This window comes from Hyaena hyaena, unplaced genomic scaffold, assembly GCF_003009895.1.
Source record: "Hyaena hyaena isolate Hyena2069 unplaced genomic scaffold, ASM300989v1 scaffold_550, whole genome shotgun sequence".
NCBI classification, from domain to species: domain Eukaryota; kingdom Metazoa; phylum Chordata; class Mammalia; order Carnivora; family Hyaenidae; genus Hyaena; species Hyaena hyaena.
Genome location: NW_024081182.1, coordinates 1,085,822 through 1,106,983, shown reverse-complemented (window position 1 = coordinate 1,106,983; position 21,162 = coordinate 1,085,822). Strand labels below are relative to the sequence as shown.

General features: G+C 42.2%; 1 protein-coding gene across 2 annotated transcripts in view; it reads right to left on the bottom strand.

The window, feature by feature from the left end:
* Positions 1-451: 451 nt before the first annotated feature.
* The window catches only part of IQCK (IQ motif containing K), a 126,255-nt gene continuing 105,544 nt past the window's right edge, over positions 452-21,162 (bottom strand). For both annotated transcript variants that reach the window (XM_039255879.1, XM_039255880.1), the window contains one exon: positions 452-1,570. In XM_039255879.1, coding sequence (XP_039111810.1) covers positions 1,549-1,570 — 22 coding nt within the window. In that variant the 3' untranslated portion in view covers positions 452-1,548. The remainder of the gene's footprint in view (positions 1,571-21,162) is intronic.

Here is a 21,162-nt window from a genome sequence, read left to right as displayed (position 1 = left end):
GCCCCCATGGAGCAAAGTTTAAATATGAAATCAAACAGCACCTCTGTTTAAGATCTGTTTATGTAAACAACACTTGTTGAGGGAAAATAACCTGGAAGGAGAGCATCTGTGATCAAAATACCTAATTGTAAGCACAAGTCTTTCTGTGTCCGGTTATTAAAATCACTTTGGGACTATAACAGCCACTTTTGTCACCCTTTTTAATAGAAAATGGTCATTCTATCCTGGATTTCTCCACTTGATATGGAGGGTGGGGAGTGAGGGAATCCGTGCAGAGAACTGACAGATGGGGAAGTTCTGGGGATCCAGTGCTTTGAGCGCAGACTGTGTCAGGGCCCACTGAAGGGGTGTCAGCTCGGGGTGATCTAGGTTGGCCAATGCTGAGTTAAACCCCAAACCGAAAGGGAGCGTTGTGGCTTTTATAATCCAATGATGCAATGATTATACCAGCTTACAGGAGTTCTCAGCAGGTGCTTTTTATTAATTGATAAAGAGCTATGGCTCGATTTTGATAGATAATATATATTTATTAAATGTATTAATGTGTGTTTTATAATGTACCTTTATCCTCCCCTGGCTGACTGTTGCATACTTATTAAAAAAAAAATCGTTAAAGAAATTTCAAGACAATCAATGTGTACCATAAATGACTGTATATAAATATTACAAACTTAAAGGTTGTAAAGCATGGGCAGATAGGTTTTATTTTCAAAATGCTGTTCTTAACACAAAAATAAAGGCTTTACTATTTACTTAAGATGTGTGGTAGCTTGTCAAAACAACTCAGTAGAATCACTAGGCTTTCTTTTGGATCTGCCTAGAGGCTAACTATGGCCTTTTGAATGGGGGAATCCTGGAATCCTGGTTAACAGCAAACCCCAGAACAAATGAGGGTAGTACGTTAGCTTACCCATCAAATGAAGAACTTTCCTAAAATATTTTGGGGACTTGACAACAAACATCTTTTGTTACTGTTGTCTGGCTTTAAGTGTCTCACCTTGTTGGATCTACAATCAGAGTTCAGAGTCAGTCTCCTTTGGAAATGATTGAAGGGCAGTATGCCTTTTTTATGAAATGAATAACTTAAAACCAGATCAACTTAGAACCCACTACAAGAGCTTTGGGACTTAAATTTAAATAGCGATTTTTGCAAAGGCAGCCCAGAGTGGGAAACTGGTAACTAAAGCACTTCAACATCTCTTGGAACCAGAGTTCATTGTACTGTTTTAGTGGTGGCTGGTGCAGAAGAATACACCTGAAACATTGAAGAAATAATACGGATAAAAGAATAAAATTGGCGATATTGCAGAAAGTTAAGATCAGTATTCTCATAGGATAAACTATATGCACTAAAGCATGTGTGCCACAAATGCTATCTTCTGCAGAAAAGATTCTGTATTCACATGTACCAAATGTGGTCGTTAAGAAAGCTAACAGAGGGGAAGCATAACTCATACATTTTCCTCACAGAGGGTCACTGAGGCTCCGAAGGGAAAAGATCCCACCAGTGGCTAACAAGGTGGTAGAGTCTTAGCTCACGCCTTCTCCTCATCCTCCATTTTGCATTTCACTGCAAAGAAATGAAAGAGAAAGTCAGGATCGATTTGCATAATCTAGACAGACTTGTCACTTTGAAAACGGCAAACTTTGATGTGTGGAGTCAATGACACCAAAACCCACTGAGCACCTGCTATGATTCTGGCACCACGGGGCCACCGTCCACTGGGGAAGGACACAGGGCCATTGTGCTCCAGGGACAGAACCTGAAGTTTCAAAACCATGCAATGTTCATGGCCATTCTTTCTTCCCCCGGTTATATTGAAAAAGAATTGACATATACCACTGTATAAGTTGAAGGCATACAGCATGAGGATTTGATTTACATAGATGGTGAAATGGTTACCTCAGTTGGTTCAGTTAACATCTGTCCTCCATAAATAGAAAAGAAAAAAAAAACGAAAAAAAATTCTTGCGATGGAATTCTTGGGATCTACTCTCTTAACGACACAGCAGTGTTACCTATAGTCATCATGTGTACATTTACATCCCTAGTTCTGATTTACCCTTTAACTGGAGGTTTGTATTGTCCCTGGTAACCACAAGTCTGATCTCTTTTCCTGTGAGTTTGTTCCTTTTTTGTTTGTTTGGGATTTTAAAGATTCCACATATAAATGAGATCATACAGTATTTGTCTTTATCTGACTTATTTCACTTAGCATAATGCTTTCAAAGTCCATCATGGCCATTCTTAATTTAGTTCAGTAGAAGGTCAAAGGGGTGCTTTTCAGGTCGGGGGGGACTGAAGAAAGGAAGTTTTACTAAAGATGATGACAGATTCCAGGCTCTTGACTCAGCCCAGTCTGTCACCACTCACCTTGCTCCCCCCACCTGCCCCAAATTAAAAACCCAGGATTACACTGGGGTGAATACAAGGTCAGAAGAGAATCTTTTCTAGTCTTTCACGGTCTGGAAAAGAATGTGATCTGGGGGATTTCCGGCATCGGCCAAACAGGAAAGTTCACAGAACACAGGATGGCACTACTTGTCCCAGTAGGTACAAGCCCCTCCCCTGGAAAAACAGGGAAACTCAGTCCCCTGGGGGTTGGGTGGGGGGAGGATATGGAATCCTTTCAGAAAGACCCTCTCATTTTTAATAAGTCTTTGCTTCTAAATGTCCAAGTGCTTGTCCTGGACATTAATGTCCGAAGGTTCTTCTGAACAAGGTCGTGAGCTCTGGTAACATGTGGAGGGCAGTGTCCTAGCAGAAAGAGTGTTGGGGCTTGTTACCATGTAAGGCAGATGTTTTGATCCAAGAAGGCCCAAGCACAGAGTGAGGTATGGACACCATCACGTGCAACACAGTTATTTCCTGTTGGAAGTGGGGTGAATGCTTTCGGCAGCCCAGGCTAGCCCAGTCTTCAAGCTGGAGCTACACACAGACTTTCTAAGGGTACTTGGTCACGGTTTATTCAGAGAAAGTCAGCCTCCAAATCTGCAGCTTCCAACCATGGACTCGCGGTTGTGGGATTTATACTGACCCCCTTTCCTGCCTCTCCCTGTCCTGGCATTGCCAAGTGTGTACAAAATCACCAGGTGTCACACAAGGAGGCAATTTGTCCAACAGAGTCTCCTTTTCTATGTTTAATAACTACAAGAATTGTAATGTATTTATTTGGCTTTGTGAACTACTAATGATCGTATTAAAACTCAAACCAGAAAAAGTATTTTTAATACTTGGAACCTGTGGTCACTGGAAAATTCAAAGAATTGTTTTCTACACATACACATTTTTTGTTCCACACACATGGAAGATTTACAGGTAACCACCGTGAACACCCCATGTGCATCTAGACCCTACTGATGACAGTGATCCTGCATAGCCAAGGATGCGCTACACCCCTGAAGGCGCTTTCCCACTATCCTGCTGATCCACGATGGGATCCAGATATGAATGTTTAGCAACTAAGTGGGGATGGCAGAGTCCTGACTTGTAGTATTTGCTAATTTCAATAGTCGATTTGAAGCTACCAGCCTGACCACCTACAGTACATGGCTGCTCTGGGTCCCTACAAGCAGGTATACAGGGAAACCTCGGGAGCAAGATGGTGCTCTAGGCGTGGTTCTCGGGGACTAGCAACGTTTGCATCACTGGGAACCTGTTAGAAATGCAAACCCACAGCTCTACCTCAGATCTACAGAATCAGAAACTGTGGAGCCCAGCAATCTGGGCTTTTAATAAGCCCCCAGGGGATGCTGATGGATACAAGTTACAGTTTGACCCACTGTGGGTGGTTCTTTACCCTGACTGTGTCTAAGAATCACCCCTGGGCCAGTTCAGAAGCCTATCAGTGCCTGGGTCTCACCACAGACCTGAAGTAATTGGTCTCCCTGGCACCAGTATTTATTCAAAGTTCCCATATGTTGCCAGGGGTGAGAAACCCAAACTGGGATTGGAATGCCTTTAAAAAAACATGACCATAAAGACCCTCACAGAAGTTTAGAAGAATCTAGAATTCCCCTCAATGTCTCAAAATTTAAGCAGATTGAATGACCTCTATGGCCTATAACTGCCAGACACTAGAGGCTCCTAATAGCTACATAGAGAAGGAAGGACTGGCTTCTGTGAAGAATTCCCAGCCCTTGGATTTTCTGTAGTTTCTCAGACCTGCCTGAAGGAGGAATTCGCCTGCTTACCTTTGTCACATTATCTTTTTTTTTAGAGTTTATTTATTTATTTTGAGAGAGGGAGAGAAAAGCAAAGGGAGAGACAACCCCAAGCAGGGTCTGCTCTGTAAGCAGAGCCTGATGTGGGGCTTGAACTCACAAACCGTGAGTTCAGTGAAGAGCTTGATATTTAACCAACTGAGCCACCAGGTGCCCCAGCAGTATCTTTTTTTTTTAAGTTGTTTTTTTTTGTTTGTTTGTTTGTTTTGTTTTTAAATTTTTGAGAATAGAGCACGAACAGGAGAGGAGCAGAGGGAGAAAGAGACAGAGGATTCGAACCAGGCTCTGTGCTGACAGCAGTGAGTCTGATGTGGGGCTTGAACACACGAACTGGAAGATAATGACCTGGGCCGAAGTCAGAGGCTCAACCAAATAAGCCACCCACCCAGGCGTCCCTACCTTTGTCCCAGTATCTTAACTAATTCCTGTCCATGCCTTGATAATCTCTCTTCGCCACCCCACATTTTGACTTGCCTGGGAAAAACCCTTATTACCTCTTTCAGATTATTACACAAAAATCTTGAGAGAGGAGAGCAGAAAGGGATGCTAGGACCACTCCTCTAAACTGAAGAATCAAAATACTTTCTAGAGTTGATGGACTGGAAACAAAGGTGGACATGGAGCCTCATGATGGGACCACTGGGGGAGATTTGAACATTGTCGATGCCTAGACCCGCCCTAGCCAATCAGGTCAGAGTCTCTGGAGGTGGGGACTGTCCATTAGTACAACCACGTTGGAAAAGTGGCATTATCAAGTAAAAGTGAGTGTGCACATTCCTTGCAATACAGGAATTCCGCTTCTATATCCATTCCCTGGAGAAACCCTTGCACACATGTTCTGAGAGAGTGAATTAAGATGTTCATGATAGCAGAAAGCTGCAAACAACCAAAATGTCCATCAACAGCTGACTGGATAAATAAATCATGGTATACGTGTACGGTGAGTGTACGGCAATGAATGTGAATAAACCACGGCTACACCTGCAGACTTGGATTAGCTTACTGATATTGAAGGAAGGGTGCAAGGCAGAGCGTAATACGTGTACTGTGATTCTATTTACAGCAAATCTAAATACTGAGGAGTGCCTATAAAGATGAGAAGAACTCTAAGGAAAGGCAAGGGAACAATTAGCACAGAAGTTAGGATGAGTGGCTTCACTGGGTGGGGAGGAGCTTTAAAGGTATTGACAGTATTCTATTTCCTTAACTGGGATGGTAGTTACATGAGTGTTTGCTCCATAGTTATATGTACTTTATAGTCACTATTGTTTGTATATTCCCCACGCCCAAAACAAGTAAAGATGGTAGTATATTACTTGAAATTACGAAGTCAACTCACAAAGGAACATAAAAGAACAACTTAACTGTTTGGGGAGGGTAGAGACAGGGTATAAGTGAGCTAGTCTCCATCTGTTGTAGCAGGAAATCAGTAGGTAATGTCAGAAACCATATCTATCATATCTAAAATCATAACCATCCAGCTAAGAGTTCAAAGTGATTGCCGTGGCAGAGGGTACCACAAAGATGATGTTCATTCCGTCCTTTGGTTCATCATGTACAGCCATCCTCCACCCCCCTTGTCCTCAGGGAACACGTTCGAAGAGCTCTAGTGGATGCCCAAAACCACGGATAAGGTGGGGGAATGACTGTATGTCATTTTAACCATGGGAACTATGTGCAAGGATTACTTTGCTAAAAATTAAGAAACAGATTGAACTCTCCCCCTTAGTGGTTTTCCTCATCTTGGCATAACAGAGTCTTGCACAGGTGGGTCCACAGGTAGGTAAAAGGAGGGAGCTAGGGGGGAGCAGCAGGGGTGAAGCAGGTAGCAATGACTAAATAAAAGAACCTGGTTTCCATTTTAGTTTTAGAGACATCATCATGGTTGGCCTCCAACAGCAGTGGACAGATGCCTCCGTGCCCCTGCACCGTCCTTGTGCCCCTCAGCAGGCTGGTGTGCAGCCAGTTCCGGAAGGGCTGGAGAGTGGAAAATCCCAGAGAGATGCGCCAGCCCTTCAGCTTCAATTAAAGGCAGTGTGACGAGAAAGGCCCTGCATACTAATGAGAGTTGCTTACCGTTTCCTCCTCTTGGTCACCCTCCTTCTCTCTTGTTCCACTTAGTGACAAGGCTGAGAACTCCAGATAGTTGGGAGAAGCTGCTTAAGGCCCGAGACATAGGAAATTCAGGGACCAGGAGTTGCCCAGATGTGGCCTCAGTAAAAAGGATCACCTGGGGCCTGGGCCACTCCAGACCTTTAGAATCAGATCTCCAAGAGCAAGGCCTGGGAATCAGCATCCCCGATCTCTGTGCTGTGAGTGATCCTTTTGATGTGACAAGTTTGGGAAAGAGCACTGCATCACTCAGCCAGCACTTAGTGTTCATCTCCTGAGGGCCCAGGTGTGAGATGGAGCTGGGAGGAGCATACAAGACAAGGCCTGCAAAGTGCTGAGCACCAAGTCTGATCCAGAGGTAGGCACCCAGTAAGTACTACCTGTTACTATTTTCAGGGCATGGTCTTTGATCTCAAGGAGCTCGCAGTCGAGAGGGGGAAACAGAAAAATAAACAGGAGCTTATAAGAACCAAGAGATGTGCACACACTGTAGAGAGAAGTTGCTTCAATTAATTTATTCGTCCATCACACAGCTATGGATGCAAAACAGTGCTGTGTCCTGAGTGACAGAGAGGAGCCTGGTTCACACTCTCAGGTCAGCAGTATACTTAAGAAACCTTAAAGTTTAATTTGTTATCCAAAGAGCACCCAGTTTCTAGGATTCCAGGTAAATAATAAAAGCAAACACTTCTGTGGCACAGACTGACCCCTTTACACATATACAGTGCTGGGGAGGTGAGTGCTGTGATTTTGCCCAGTCTGACAGTCGAGTAGACTGGGGCACACAGGTGATGGAGCTTGTCTGTGGTCACACCATGGGCTGTCTGGCTCCTGCATTCATGCTTTTAACCCCTGCAGGGTTATGGTCTCACAACGTCTCTCTCGTGGGAGATGAAGATTTCCGTACTCAAAGACACCACAACAAAGTATGCAGACAAAGGTGTTCTCTACCACATCATTTACCACAAAATGGTTTGGGAACAATCTAAAGGCCCAACTATCAGGGAATGATTAGTGATCTGATTTTTTTTTAAGTTTTATTTATTTATTTTGTGAGAAAGCATGCACACACAGGGGAGGGGCAGAGAGAGAGGGAAAGAGAGAGAATCCTAAGCAGCCTCCCCACTGTCAGTGCTGACTCAGGGCTCGATCTGACCATGAAATCATGACCTGAGCTGAAATCAAGAGGTGTGCACTCAACCAACTGAGCCACCCAGGCGCCCTGGTATCTGATAATTTATAAACTTGGCAAAACATACAAAGCCATTAAAAATGTGATGCTTTTGCAAAGTTTGAAGGAACAGGTAGAAATGTCAAATGGAAAATACAGTGGGGCATATTTACTATAAATTTTGATGAGGCAAATTTGAAATTGCTTAATACCAAAAGCTAACAATGTCTCCAAGGAGAACACCAAGGCTCTATTGGTGCTGGAAGTCAACCATGATGATGTTTCTAAGGGTAAGGTGGAAACCAGGTTCTTTCATTCACCATCTTCGCCCCTCTTTTCTCCTCCTACCTTTCTGTGTAAAAAAAAAAAAAAAAAAATTTGGAAGAACAAATGACTTCTGTTTTATATCTAATCCTCATTGAGGCCTTCCATAGTACATACTTAAGTGTGACTGCCTTTAAAAAAATCCAATCATTCCATTACCTCAATGAAGTTATGGCCCAGCATCTCAATTATGTTTAAAAAACAAACAACTAAACATACATAAAATGATTGAGAGGAAATGGGTAATTTTCTGTTTTCCCAAATGTCTACAATACACATGTATTGCCATCCAATTGGGAAAAACTTTCTTTCTAGAAGAATTATCAGAAAATATACCAGACAGAGGCACTCAGGTGGCTCAGTCAGTTAAGCATCTGACTTCAACTCAGGTCATGATCTCACAGTTTGTGAGATCGAGCCCCACGTCAGGCTCTATGCTAACAGCTCAGAGCCTAGAGCCTGCTTCAGATTCTGTCTCTCTGTCTCTGTCTCTGTCTCTGTCTCTCTCTCTCTTTCTCTCTCTCTCTCTCTGCCATTCCCCTGCTCACCCTCTGTCTCTTTGTCTCTCTCTCTCTCTCTCTCTCTCTCTAAAATAAACATTGAGGGGCGCCTGGGTGGCTTAGTCAGTTGAGCGTCCGACTTTCGCTTAGGTCATGATCTCGCTGTTCGTGGGTTTGGGCCCCGCGTCGGGCTCTGTGCTGACTGCCAGCTCAGAGCCTGGAGCCTGTTTCAGTCTGTGACTCCCTCTCTCTCTGGCCCTCCCCTGCTCACACTGTCTCTCTCTCTCTCTCCTAGAAATAAATAAAACATTTAAAAAAATAAAATAAAATAAACATTGAAAAAAATTTAAAAAGAAAAAGGAAATATACCAGACAGAAGAAAAAAAAGGATTATCAAGAGAATGAAAACCTATACATTAGTGCAATCAGACAGAGCTCAAAGACTGGAAAAGGTGGAAAGGAAAAAATGGGGTCAAATGGCCAACAGGAAGCTAAATGCAGGAGTCTAGGAGGAGATACCCTCCCCAGTATGGCCAGCCCCCGCACTGGAGACCCTGAGAGATCCACCTGAAGGTGAAGTGCCCTCAAAGAGGTGACCATTCCAAAAATATTAATGAAATGGGCACTAGGAAGTTTCTGAGTGGAGAAATGCTAGAAAAATAATGCTTCCCCTTCAGTTTGCTTGCATATAAAAGGGTAGACTTTGAAGTCAAGCAGACCCAGTCTTCAAATCCTGGCTCTGCCATTTAAGAGCTGGGTGACCTCCACCTCCAGCCTAATTTGCTCATTTGAACTGAAAGTATAATCATCTCAACCTCACAGAGTCCTTATTAACTAGGGGCACTTTGCTGGCTCAGTCAGTATGACTCTTGATCTCAGGGTTGTGAGTTCAAGCCCCACGTTGGGTATAGAGATCACTTAAAATCTTTTTTAAATATTTAAAAAAATAAAGGAGATAATGTATTTAATCCCTGCCTGGTGCAGGGATTGACATGTATGTAGTGGATACCCAACTAATGTGACTTCTTTTCCCCTAAATGGACTGTAAAAAAATATAAGCTGAAATGCTGTTAGAGAGTTCACTTAGCATTAAAAAAAATTCACAACATCTCATTCATCTGCAAGTTATTTCTCTTGCAAGCTCACTATCAAAGAGAGGTAAGGACTTGAAAGTAAGCAGAAGCCAGTGTAGATGTTCAGAAATGCATGTCGCAAAATCTGCTGTTTCAGTCACAGGAGAGCCTCTGCAACACCTCTCAGAACATGTGTGCTCATTCTTTAGGCCTCATTCTGACAAACCGTGCTGTCAGAGATCTTAAGAGTATAACTGAGTTTAGAACTGCAGTGGTGTGTCCTAATGGCTGATAATCACATTAAAAAGGTGTGCAACATCATTAGTCATCATGGAAATTAAAGGCATGATGAGAGAGTTAATACACACCCACCAGGATGGTTAAAATGAAAGAGATTCGCCATACCGAGTGTTAGCAAGGACGCACGGGAACTGGAACGCTCATGCGTCATGAGTGTGAAGGTGAATATGGTGCAACCACTTTAGAAAATGATTTGGCAGTAACCTCTAAAACTAAACATTATTTATACCCCTGGATCCATCAATTCCACTCCTGGGTAGTCTGCAACTGAAGTAAATATTTAAAGCCAGAAGTCATATACAAGATGTTCATAAGAGCAGCATTTTTCATAATAGCCAAAAACTGGATACAACCCAAGTATTCATCTGTAAAGTGAACGCATATACAAATTGGAATAATATTCTTATGAAAGAATACTACGCATCAGTGACAAAGAGCAAACCGCTATTACCTGCAACAATCTGGCTGAATCCTCCAGACATAATATTCAGCAAAAGAAGCCAGGCACAAAGAAGTTCATACTCTGTTTTTCATTTATACGAAGTTTGAGAAGAAGCAAAACTATTTTATGGCTTTAGGAGTTAAAATAGAGTTTGCCTTGGGATTGGGGGCTACTGACTGGGTGGGGGCACGAGAGAGCCCGCAGAGGTGCTGACATGTTCTTTATCTTGATCTGGGTGGTGTTTATATGGGATATACATATGTAGAAGTTCGCTTAGGACCAGGGGTGTCTGGGTGGCTCAGTTGGCTAAGCTTCCGACTTCGGCTCAGGCTATGATCTCATTGCTTGTGAGTTCAAGCCCCATGTTGGGCTCTGTGCTGAGAGCTTGGAGCCTGGAGCCTGCTTCAGATTCTGTGTTTCTGGCTCTCTATGCCCCTCCCCCGCTTGTGCTCTGTCTCTCTCAAAAATAAATAAACATTAAAAAATTCTTAAAGAAGTTCACTTAGGACCAGTGTATCCTAATGCATGTAAGTTTCACCTCAACAACAAACAAAATAAAATAGGAACGCGGGAGGAAGAGAACAGGTACAAAGACGTTTTAATTAAGATCCAGGGCCAGAAGTCTTCGGTACCTCAGCAGTCCCTAAGAGCACCATATACTTGCAAGAGAATATTAACAATATCACAGACTTAATCAAGAAACTTGCATTAGCTGAACGCTAGACATTATGTTCATTTATCATCTCATTCAAGCCACCAATCCACTTTGGGAAGTAGATGCTATCATTATTTCCATTTTACTGATGAGGAAGACAAGGCTCAGAGACACTAAGCTACCCAAGGTCAAAGAGCTGAGTAAACGGCCATGCCAAGATTCTAAGCCTAGTCTGAGTTAGAAAGCCATGGTCTAAACCATGAAGTCATAGCACTACAAAGTAAGAACTGGGGTCCCAGATCCTGACCCCGAATCATCCAATGGAGCTTACAGTTTCATACTTTCCAGTTAGGAAGGCAGGGCATATACAATATCTGTTACCAAGATTTTGTTTTTCTTCTGTCTTACTGGACTGAATTTTGTTTTTGTGACATGGGGCTTAATCGCATGAACCATGTGATCCTGGCCTGAGCCAAAACCAAGAGTTGGACACTTAATTGACACTTAACAGGGGAGCTGGACTGAATTTTATTTTATTTTATTTATTTATTTTTTTATTTATTTCTAGGAGAGAGAGAGAGAGACAGTGTGAGCAGGGGAGGTAAGAGAGAGAGGGAGCACAGACTGAAACAGGCTCCAGGCTCTGAGCTGGCAGTCAGCACAGAGCCCGACGCGGGGCTCGAACCCACGAACCGCGAGATCATGACCTAAGCGAAAGTCGGACGCTTAACCGACTAAGCCACCCAGGCGCCCCGGAGCTGGACTGAATTTTAAAATGAGATTATTTTTTGGGGTGCCTGGTGGCTCAGTTGGTTAAGCATCTGACTTCAGCTCAGGCCATGATCTCAAGGGTTGTGGGTTCAAGCCCCGTGTCAGGCTCTGTGCTGACAGCTCAGTGACTGGAGCATGCTTTGGATTCTGTCTCCCTTTCTCTCTGCCCCTCCCCCACTTATGCTCTGTCTCTCAAAAATGAATGTTTTTTAAAAATGAGATTATTTTTTCCATTATAAAAACAAAAACAATAGTCATTACAGAAAATTGGAAGAACACGGAAAACGTGTGGAAAAATGAACAAAAGGGGCGCCTGGGTGGCTTAGTCGGTTAAGCGTCCGACTTTCGCTTAGGTCATGATCTCGCGGTTCGTGGGTTCGAGCCCCGCGTCGGGCTCTGTGCTGACTGCCAGCTCAGAGCATGGAGCCTGTTTCAGTCTGTGACTCCCTCTCTCTCTGACCCTCCCCTGCTCACACTGTCTCTCTCTCTCTCTCTCTCCTAGAAATAAATAAAACATTTTTTTTAAAAAAAGAAAAATGAACAAAAATAGCTCCATGTAACCCCAGTGGAGGAACAAATGATAGAAGGTTTTTTTTTTCCCAACAAGAAATAAGTATTGACATTCAAGAGGTAAATGTCAGTAGTCTGATAGCCTCTCTTTCTTGAGAGAGTCAGATATTGGCTTGCATTATTTTTTTTTAAATGTTTTTATTTATTTCTAGGAGAGAGAGAGAGACAGCGTGAGCAGGGGAGGGTCAGAGAGAGAGAGAGGGAGTCACAGACTGAAACAGGCTCCAGGCTCTGAGCTGGCAGTCAGCACAAAGCCCGACGCGGGGCTCGAACCCACGAACCGCGAGATCATGACGTAAGCGAAAGTCGGACGCTTAACCGACTAAGCCACCGAGGCGCCCCAGGCCTGCATTATTTTAAGGAAAGTTGAGCCATGGAAGCCACGAGGCATCGGGGAGAATTTGACAGTCTTGAATGTACAATAATTAAGGCGTATTGCTGACTTCTAAACAGTGTTACTAAAGTAAACTCTGTGAAGTCTCTTTGAAGGCGGTATTTTAAATGGGAACATTTGCTGCTGGAAGTGACAAACATTGATTATACTGAGACAGAAACATGGGGATTATCAAGTTTTGACCCTGGAAAGGATCTTGATTTCTGGAAAGGCAGACATTTAATAATAGGTTCATTTTTTATAAGTGAGGAAAGCTGAGGCCACCAAGGGAGAAGGGAGCCACCAAGGCAAAACCAGTGACAGGGCCATGGGAACAGAACTTAGCTGCTCAGAGCACAAATTCTGGAACCAAAATCAGTAGGTGCTCAATTAAAAAAAAATTTTTTTTTAAGATTTTATTTTTAAGTAATCTCCACACTCAACTCACAACCCCAAGATCAAGAGTCACATGTTTTCCTGACTGAACTAGCCAGGTGCCCCTCAATAAAATTATTTTTTCATGTTTATTTGTTTATTTTGAGAGAGAGAGAGAGCACAAACAGGGGAGGGGCAGAGAGAATGGGAGAGAAAGAATCCCAAGTAGGCTCTGCACTGTCAGCACAGAGCCCATTACAAGGCCCAAACCCACAAACCATCATATCATGACCTGAGCTGAAATCAAGAGTCATATGCTTGACCGACAGAGCCACCCAGGTGCCCCTAAAATTATTTGTTAATCATACAAGTAACACAGTGTCTGTAGAAAAACTGGAAACTATCCTATTTTTAAACAATATTTAGATGAGTTTCCTTTAAATCATTTTTTTCTAAAAATCAAGTTTTATGTGCTATTCAGATGTCTATAAATATATAAGCATTTTCTTTCCACATCTCAATTCACAAGCCTAAGTCCATTTCGCAGTTAACTGAATTGCATCAAGATTGGAGTTTCAGCAATTTAAAACAGCCACCATCTACTAGGTTGTCTTTCAAAATCCAGTGCCTTCAAAAGCCTAGTGAGTCATGGGTGTGAATGAACAGACGAACCTCATCAGCCGTGTCTTGTGACTTTTTTATTTATCTCTGCATTCTCAGCTGCTGCTGCCAAGACTGAACCTTTAGAAACATCCCGAGCATTTTGAATGAGCCTGGGTATAAACAATTCTCATCCAGTTCAGACTGGCGGAGGCTTTATATATTAAATGTTGCCTTTAAGTGAAAAGGAAACAAATCCTCCAGTTTATTTTTAAACAGTTCCTTTACAAGAGTAACAATTTAATAACTAATGAAGAAATCATTTCGATCTGTACTGAGGGACTGGGGCAGTATTCACTCATTATCTTAGTGCTTGGGCCAGAGCCCAAGCAGGCAGGGCTCAAGTCAAGAAACTCCAAGGACTAAGAAACCAAACTTATCAAACATTAAGAGGAGGAGCTGGGATTCTGTTTCTTTCCCTTTTTCTGCCCCTCCCTTGCTCACGTTCTCTCTCAAAAGTAAATAAACTTAAGAAATTTTTTTTAAAAAAGGGCACCTGGGTGGCTCAATCAGTGAAGCATCCAACTCTTGGTTTCAGCTCAGGTCATAATCTCACAGTTCGTGAGTTTGAGCTCTATGTTGACATGATGGGCTCTATGTTGACAGCTCAGAGCCTGGAGCCTGTTTCAGATTCTGTCTCCCTCTCTCTCTGCCCTCCCCCACTCATGCTCTGTCTCTCTCTCTAAAAAAGAAAATAAACAGTAAAAAAATAAATAAATAAACTTAAAAAATTTTTTTGAAAGGAAAAAAAAAAAGAGGAGGATTTGGGAATTAACAACCCAAGAGTTTCAACAACAGGGTTCTTCTTAATAAGAAGTCCCCTGGCATACTGAAAAGAAATCGTGGATGTTTCCAACCACGATAGTGAGAAACATATTTACCTCCAAACTGAGTTTTACACAAGATCACTCATATCACTTACGTCATTCTTATCCCCAAAATGTCTCCTAAATGCATCTACTTCTGTCCATTCCTACTGCTAACATGTCATCTAATCTGGTCCCACCTGCAGCCACTTTCATCTTTCTAGAAAGCACATCTGATGCTGCCACTGCTCAGCTAAAACACTTTAAAGGCTCCCTGCCGTCCTCAGGATCAAGTCCACAGTCTTTACCTGCTCTCTTCTGGCTTTCCTGTCACCCTGCATCCTGCTTGTGCCACACAGGCCTTTTTTCAGACCCCTTTCATACTCAGGGCCTTTTCTCATCCCAGAAAGCTCTCCCTGCCACTCACATCTAGTTAATTCCTAGCTCACTTCTGATCTCAGCTTAGGGGAACCTATTCAAATTCTCCTGCTGGTCTCTCATGGCACCCTCAAGTTTTTAGAAGCACTGATCACAGTTTGTAACCAAGTACTTATGTGATTATTAGAATAGGGTCTGCTTCCCCACTAGACTTTGGGTTCCCTGTAGAGCAAAGTATTGGCTTATGGTCTCCATTGTATACCCCAGTACCTGGAACTATCCAGTCCCACACCCAGAGTAGGTGCTGATCAATCTTTGTTGACCTAATAAATGAATACCACTCGGGGCGCCTGGGTGGCTTAGTCGGTTAAGCGTCCGACTTTCGGTTAGGTCATGATCTCGCGATTTGTGGGTTCAGGCCCCGCGTTGGGCTCTGTGCTGACTGCCAGCTCAGAGCCTGGAGGCTGTTTCAGAGTCTGTGACTCCCTCTCTCTCTGACCCTCCCCTGCTCACGCTCTCTCTCTCTCTCTAGAAATAAATAAAAAACATTAAAAAAAATAAATGAATCCCAGTCAAGCCTCCTTTTGTAAGCCCCAACCATCCTCTCTCTCAGCCTGTAGGTTGTCAAAAGGACACACATCTTTCCCAGACTTTAATATCAGAGAGGTAAGTGTTTGCATTTGGGCTCCAGCAATTACTTCCAGTACCCCCTCGGCCTAGTCATTAACCCTCTGAAGCTTCTATTTCCTTGCCTATAACATTGGGTTCCCCATGGATCTTATTGAATGAGTTATCCTGAAATTTAAATACATTAACTGAGATCGCATATAAAAATCCACCAGAAGAATGACCAACACACAACAGATGCAACAGGTGCATAATAAATGGCGGTTCTTATCGTGACTCAAACTGCTGTGTGCCTGGTTTCCTGCACTAAACCCCTTTAGCCCCTGCTGCTGTGACAAAGTAATCCAAAGCAGCAAAATATATCGGGGGCCTGCTGCTTTCCTTCTCGCATTCTTCTGTCAGCATCTACTGTGTGTTCGTTGATGCTAGATCTAAAACGGTGAACATGCCAGACAGAGCCATTGCTCTCTCAGAGCTAATCCATGCTTTAATTAAAAGATAAGTGTTTTCAATATGTAAACAGTATCCTCTGTAGCTACATAAATGGAATTAAACCATCTCACAGCCATTGCTGAAAAAATGATTCTAAGAAACTAACCTTAAATACACACAAAGATTTAGGAATGAAGACATCTAATTGGTGCATGATATTAAAATACTGTGTTTTGGTTAATGTGAGAAATATTTAATGTCTACTCATTATTTTTAAAATACACTCCTTAAAACTTTGTTTTTATTTTTTAAAGTAATCCGTACACCTAACGTGGGGCCCAGACTCACAAACCCAAGATCAAGAGTAGCACGCTCCACCAGCTGAGCCAGCCAGGAGCCCCTAATGTCCACTTATTATGATTGCAATTCCCAGGCTGATAGGAAAGACCTGAATGCCAGCCCACCATCTCCATTTCTACTACCTGTTGCAACTTCTAATATAGCTAGCAACAGTAACAACAACAATGATTAACATAATGATAATTATTACAAGTACTATTTAATTGAGTATGTGTGCTAGGATATATATTCCTACATTCCTTTGATCTTCAAAACAGCTCTATTTTTTAAGCTTATTTATTTATTTTGAAAGTGAGATGGGAGATGGCATTTATTTTGAAAGAGAAAGGGAGAGAGAGAATCCCAAGTAGGCTCTGAGCTGTCAGCTGTCAGCTCAGAGCCTGAGGCAGGGCTTGATCTCATGAACCGTGAGATCATGACCTGAGCTGAAATCAAGAGTTAGACACTTAACCCACTGAGCCACACAGGCAGCCTTCAGAACAGCTCTTTTATTATTACTATCTGCATCTGTCAGATGAGAATACCATGGCTCAGAAAGATTAGTGACTTTTCTAAGTTGCAAATGTGGGATTTGACCCTTATTTGTCTGTGCCTATTCTACTGCTTTTAGAGAAATCACCTCAAAGTTTGGAAAGATTAATGTTTTTAATATGTAAAAATAGGGGCGCCTGGGTGGCTTAGTCAGTTAAGCGTCCGACTTTTGCTTAGGTCATGATCTCACAGTTCGTGGGTTCGAGCCCCACGTCGGGCTCTGTGCTGACTGCCAGCTCAGAGCCTGGAGCCTGTTTCAGAGTCTGTGACTCCCTCTCTCTCTGACCCTCCCCTGCTCACGCTGTCTCTCTCTCTCCTAGAAATAAATAAAACATTAAAAAAATGTAAAAATATCTTCAATAGCTTCACAAAATTAGACTCTCTTAGGGATGAAGGCAGCCATGGCAGCAATATTTATAATGATGAAGTTCAGAAAGAAGTGTCCGATAGGAAGATAACTAAATTATGCACTAAAGCATATGTAAAATAAGCTTATAATATAGAAGGCTGTTTACAATTTAGAGTTAGGGACACATGAAAATAATTGTTATGGGGTATGATTTCACTGACATAAAACTAAAGATAGAGTTGCATTTTCAAAAACATTGACAATAAAGATGATAATTGGAAATTCAAAGGTCTCAGAATCATCAAAACAATCTTGAAATAAAGAAAGTTGGAGGATTCAAATTTCCTGCATTAAAAACTTATTATAAAGTTACAGTAATTGAGACTTTGTGGTACTAGCATAAGGATAGACACATATAGGGGCGCCTGGGTGGCTTAGTCGGTTAAGCGTCCGACTTTCGCTTGAGTCATGATCTCGCGGTTCGTGGGTTTGAGCCCCGCGTCCGGCTCTGTGCTGACTGCCAGCTCAGAGCCTGGAGCCTGTTTCAGAGTCTGTGTCTCCCTCTCTCTCTGACCCTCCCCTGCTCACGCTGTCTCTCTCTCTCCTAGAAATAAATAAAAATACTTAAAAAAAATTAAAAAAAAAAAGGATAGACACATATAAAATGGAATTAAAATCCAGAAATAAACCCTTACATTTATGTTCAACTGATTTGTAACAAGGGCTCCAAGATCATTTCAATAGGGAAAGAAGAGTCTCTTCAACAAATGTTGCTGGATGCCTGGATATCCACATGCCAAAGAATGGAGTTAGACCATTACCTTATGCCATATACAAAAATTAACTCAGGGGCACCTGAGTGGCTCAGTCAGTTAGGCATCCAACTCTTGATTTAGGCTCAGGTCATGATCTTACTGTTGGTGAGATCGAGTGCTGTATCAGGCTCTTTTGTGCTGACTGAGGAGTCTGTGTGGGATTCCCTCTCTCCCTGTCTCTCTGCCCCTCCTCTCTGCTTGCGCAAGTGCATGTACTCTCTCAAAATAAATACACTTAAAAAAAACCCCAAAACTCAAAATAGGGCGAAGCCTTAAATGAAAGCACTTGAATCATACAACTCTTAGAAAAAATAAACAAATCTTCATGACCTTGGATTAGGCAATGGTTTCTTAGTGATGATACCAAGAACACAACTAACACTTGAAAAAATAAATTGGACATCTGAACATCACCAAAATTAAAAAATCTTGCACTTCAAGGCACCAAGAAAGTGAAAAGACAGCCCACAAAACTACAGATTATATATCTGATAAGAAACTTCTGTCTAGAATACACAAGGAACTCTTACAACTCAACAACATAATGATAACCCAATTAAGAAAGGCAAAGGATCTGACTAGATATTCCTCCAAGGAAGACGTACAAATGGCCAGTAAGCACATGAAAAGATGCTCATCCTCATTAGGCATCAAGGAAACATAAATCAAACCACAATGGGATCCCACTTCACATGCACCAGGATGGCTATAATCCACCAGACAGATAATAACAAGTGTTGGCAAGGATGTGCAGAAATTGGAACTCTCCTTCACTGCTGGTGGGAATGGAAAATGGTTTAGCCACTCTGAAAAAAGTTCTGCAGTTCCTCAAATGGTTGAGCCTAGAGTTGCCATATGACCTAGCAATTCCACTCCTACATACATACCCAAGAGGATTAAAAATACATGTTCACACAAAGCCGGTACATGAATGTTCATAGAAGCATTATAGAAAATAGCCCCAAATGGAAATAACTCAAATGCCCATCAACTGGTGAATTAGATGGATGAAATGTGATACGTCCACCCCACGGAGTATATTCAGTCATGTTATGAGCTGAGTTGTGTTCCCCCTCAAATTCATATGTTAAAGCCCCAATCCCCTCAAGTGACTGTCTTGGAGATAGGGCCTTTAAGGAAGCGATCAAGGTTAATGACGTCTTAAGGGTGGAGCCCTAATCCCATGGAACTGGCACCCTCATAAGAAGAGGAAGAGCCACCAGAGCTCTCCCTCCACTGTGTGAGGATCTAGCTAGAAGGCAGCTTCTGCAAGCCTGGAGAAGAGTTCTCACTAAACCCGACCATGTTTGCACCCTGACCTCAGACTCCTGGCCTCCGGCACTGTGGGAAGATAAATATCTGTTGCTTAACACCAGCTAGTCTGTGGTATGTTGTGATGGCAGCCTAAACTGACCGATTAAAGCCATAAAAAGAAATGAAGTATCAATAAATGCTAGACATGGATGGACCTTGAAAGCATTGCACTAAGTGAAATAAGCCAGTCACAAAGATGACTCTATATAGACAGAAAGGAGATTAGCGAAGGTCTGGGGCTGGGAGGAATGCGGTCTTGGGGAGTAAAGGCTGAGGGGAAAAAGGTTTCTTTGTGAGGTGATGAGATATGCTAAAACTGATTGCAGTCTTGGTTGCAAATTTTGTGAATATACTAAAAGCCACTGATTTGTATGCTTTGAATTGTATGACATATGAATTATATATTAATAAAGCGTTTTTGTTTTTGTTTTTAATAAAGCTATTTCACTAGTGGGCATCTTTGGATGGTGAGACTTACAATGACCAACTTTTTTGTTCAATTTTTCCACAAAGGGCAATTATTACTTCTTTTTGCAATTATCACCTTTATAATCAGTTAAGAAAGTTACTTTCAAAAATTCCATTAAAACAAAGACCTACAGTATTCTTCTTTTCTACAAAGCTGATAAAACTTCACACCTCTGCAAGAGTCGATACACTGTAATGACAACTCTCCCTGGACCAGGCTTCTCAGTGTTTAATGTTCTTTTGCATACATTATCTCATGTGAGATTAACAGCCTTTGTGTTGTAAACAAGGCAGATGCCTGTTTTCTTTCTGAATATATTTATAGCTTGCTTTCTCCCCAAAAGGGTTTGAGATAATTCACAACAAAATATAGTAATAAAAATGGAAGAAAAAAAAGGAAAGAAAGCCAAGTCTGAAGAGAAATGGATACGCTAAGCAGGAGAGCCAATAAGCTGTTATACAAGAGCTTTAAAATGAACTCTGAGGTTCCTGGCAGACAAGGTAAACAGGGGAAGTTAGGGAAGAAGCAAACTGTTTCCTCAAGGGAAGTAACATTTTTCCTGGCACTATCTGCTGGATAACATTTCTCATATGAGGATTTTTTAAAATGTTTACTTATTTATTTTGAGAGAGAGAGAGAGAGATAGCAAGGACGGGAGGGACAGAGACAGAGAGAGAGAGAGAATCCCAAGCAGGCTCTAAGCTGTCAGAGTAGAGCTCGACTTGGTGCTGGATGCCAAGAACTGTGAGATCATGACCTGAACCAAAATCAGGAGTCAGACCTAGAGCTACCTTGGTTTTGTAAGCCAAAGATAATTCAGGTTAAATCTAAGATCGGAGGACTCAAGTTTATCTGATCTAATCCAGTGGTTTTCATACTCACAAACTGCAAGCCCAACTGGAGCACCTGGGTGGCTCAGTTGGTTGAGCATCTGACTCTTGGTTTCCACCAAGGTCATGATCCCACGGTGCTGGAATCAAGCTACTGAGCCTGGCACCTGCTTGGGATTCTCTCTTTCTCTCCCTCTGCCCCTTTCCCCCACTTGCATGTTCTCTCTCTCTCTAAAAGAAGAAAAAATAAATACAATTTACATGGGGCACCTGGCTGGCAGAAGAGCACGCAACTCTTGATCTCAAGGTCGTGAGCTTAGGTTCCATGTTGGGGGCAGAGATTACTTAAATAAATGAATGAATGAATAAATAAATAAGTGTAAAAAAAGTGCAATTTACTTGTTTTTACAGTACACAAAACTCTCACTGATGAGCATTTCTCTTACTATAAGCAATACACACTAATATTTTCTAGGTCTATTCTTGTGTTTTAAATGCATTGTGTGACCCACTAATTGATTTCACCACCCACAGTGGGAAAATGGCTCTAAGATGCTTCAAAAATTATTTGGTTTACAGAAGTCACTGATCATTACTGAGCATCTAATGTGTACGAGGCATTAAACTAAGCATGTTATATGCATTGTCTCATGCAGGTCTCTCATCCAGTGAGGGTAGTACTTTTATTATTTCCATTGTAC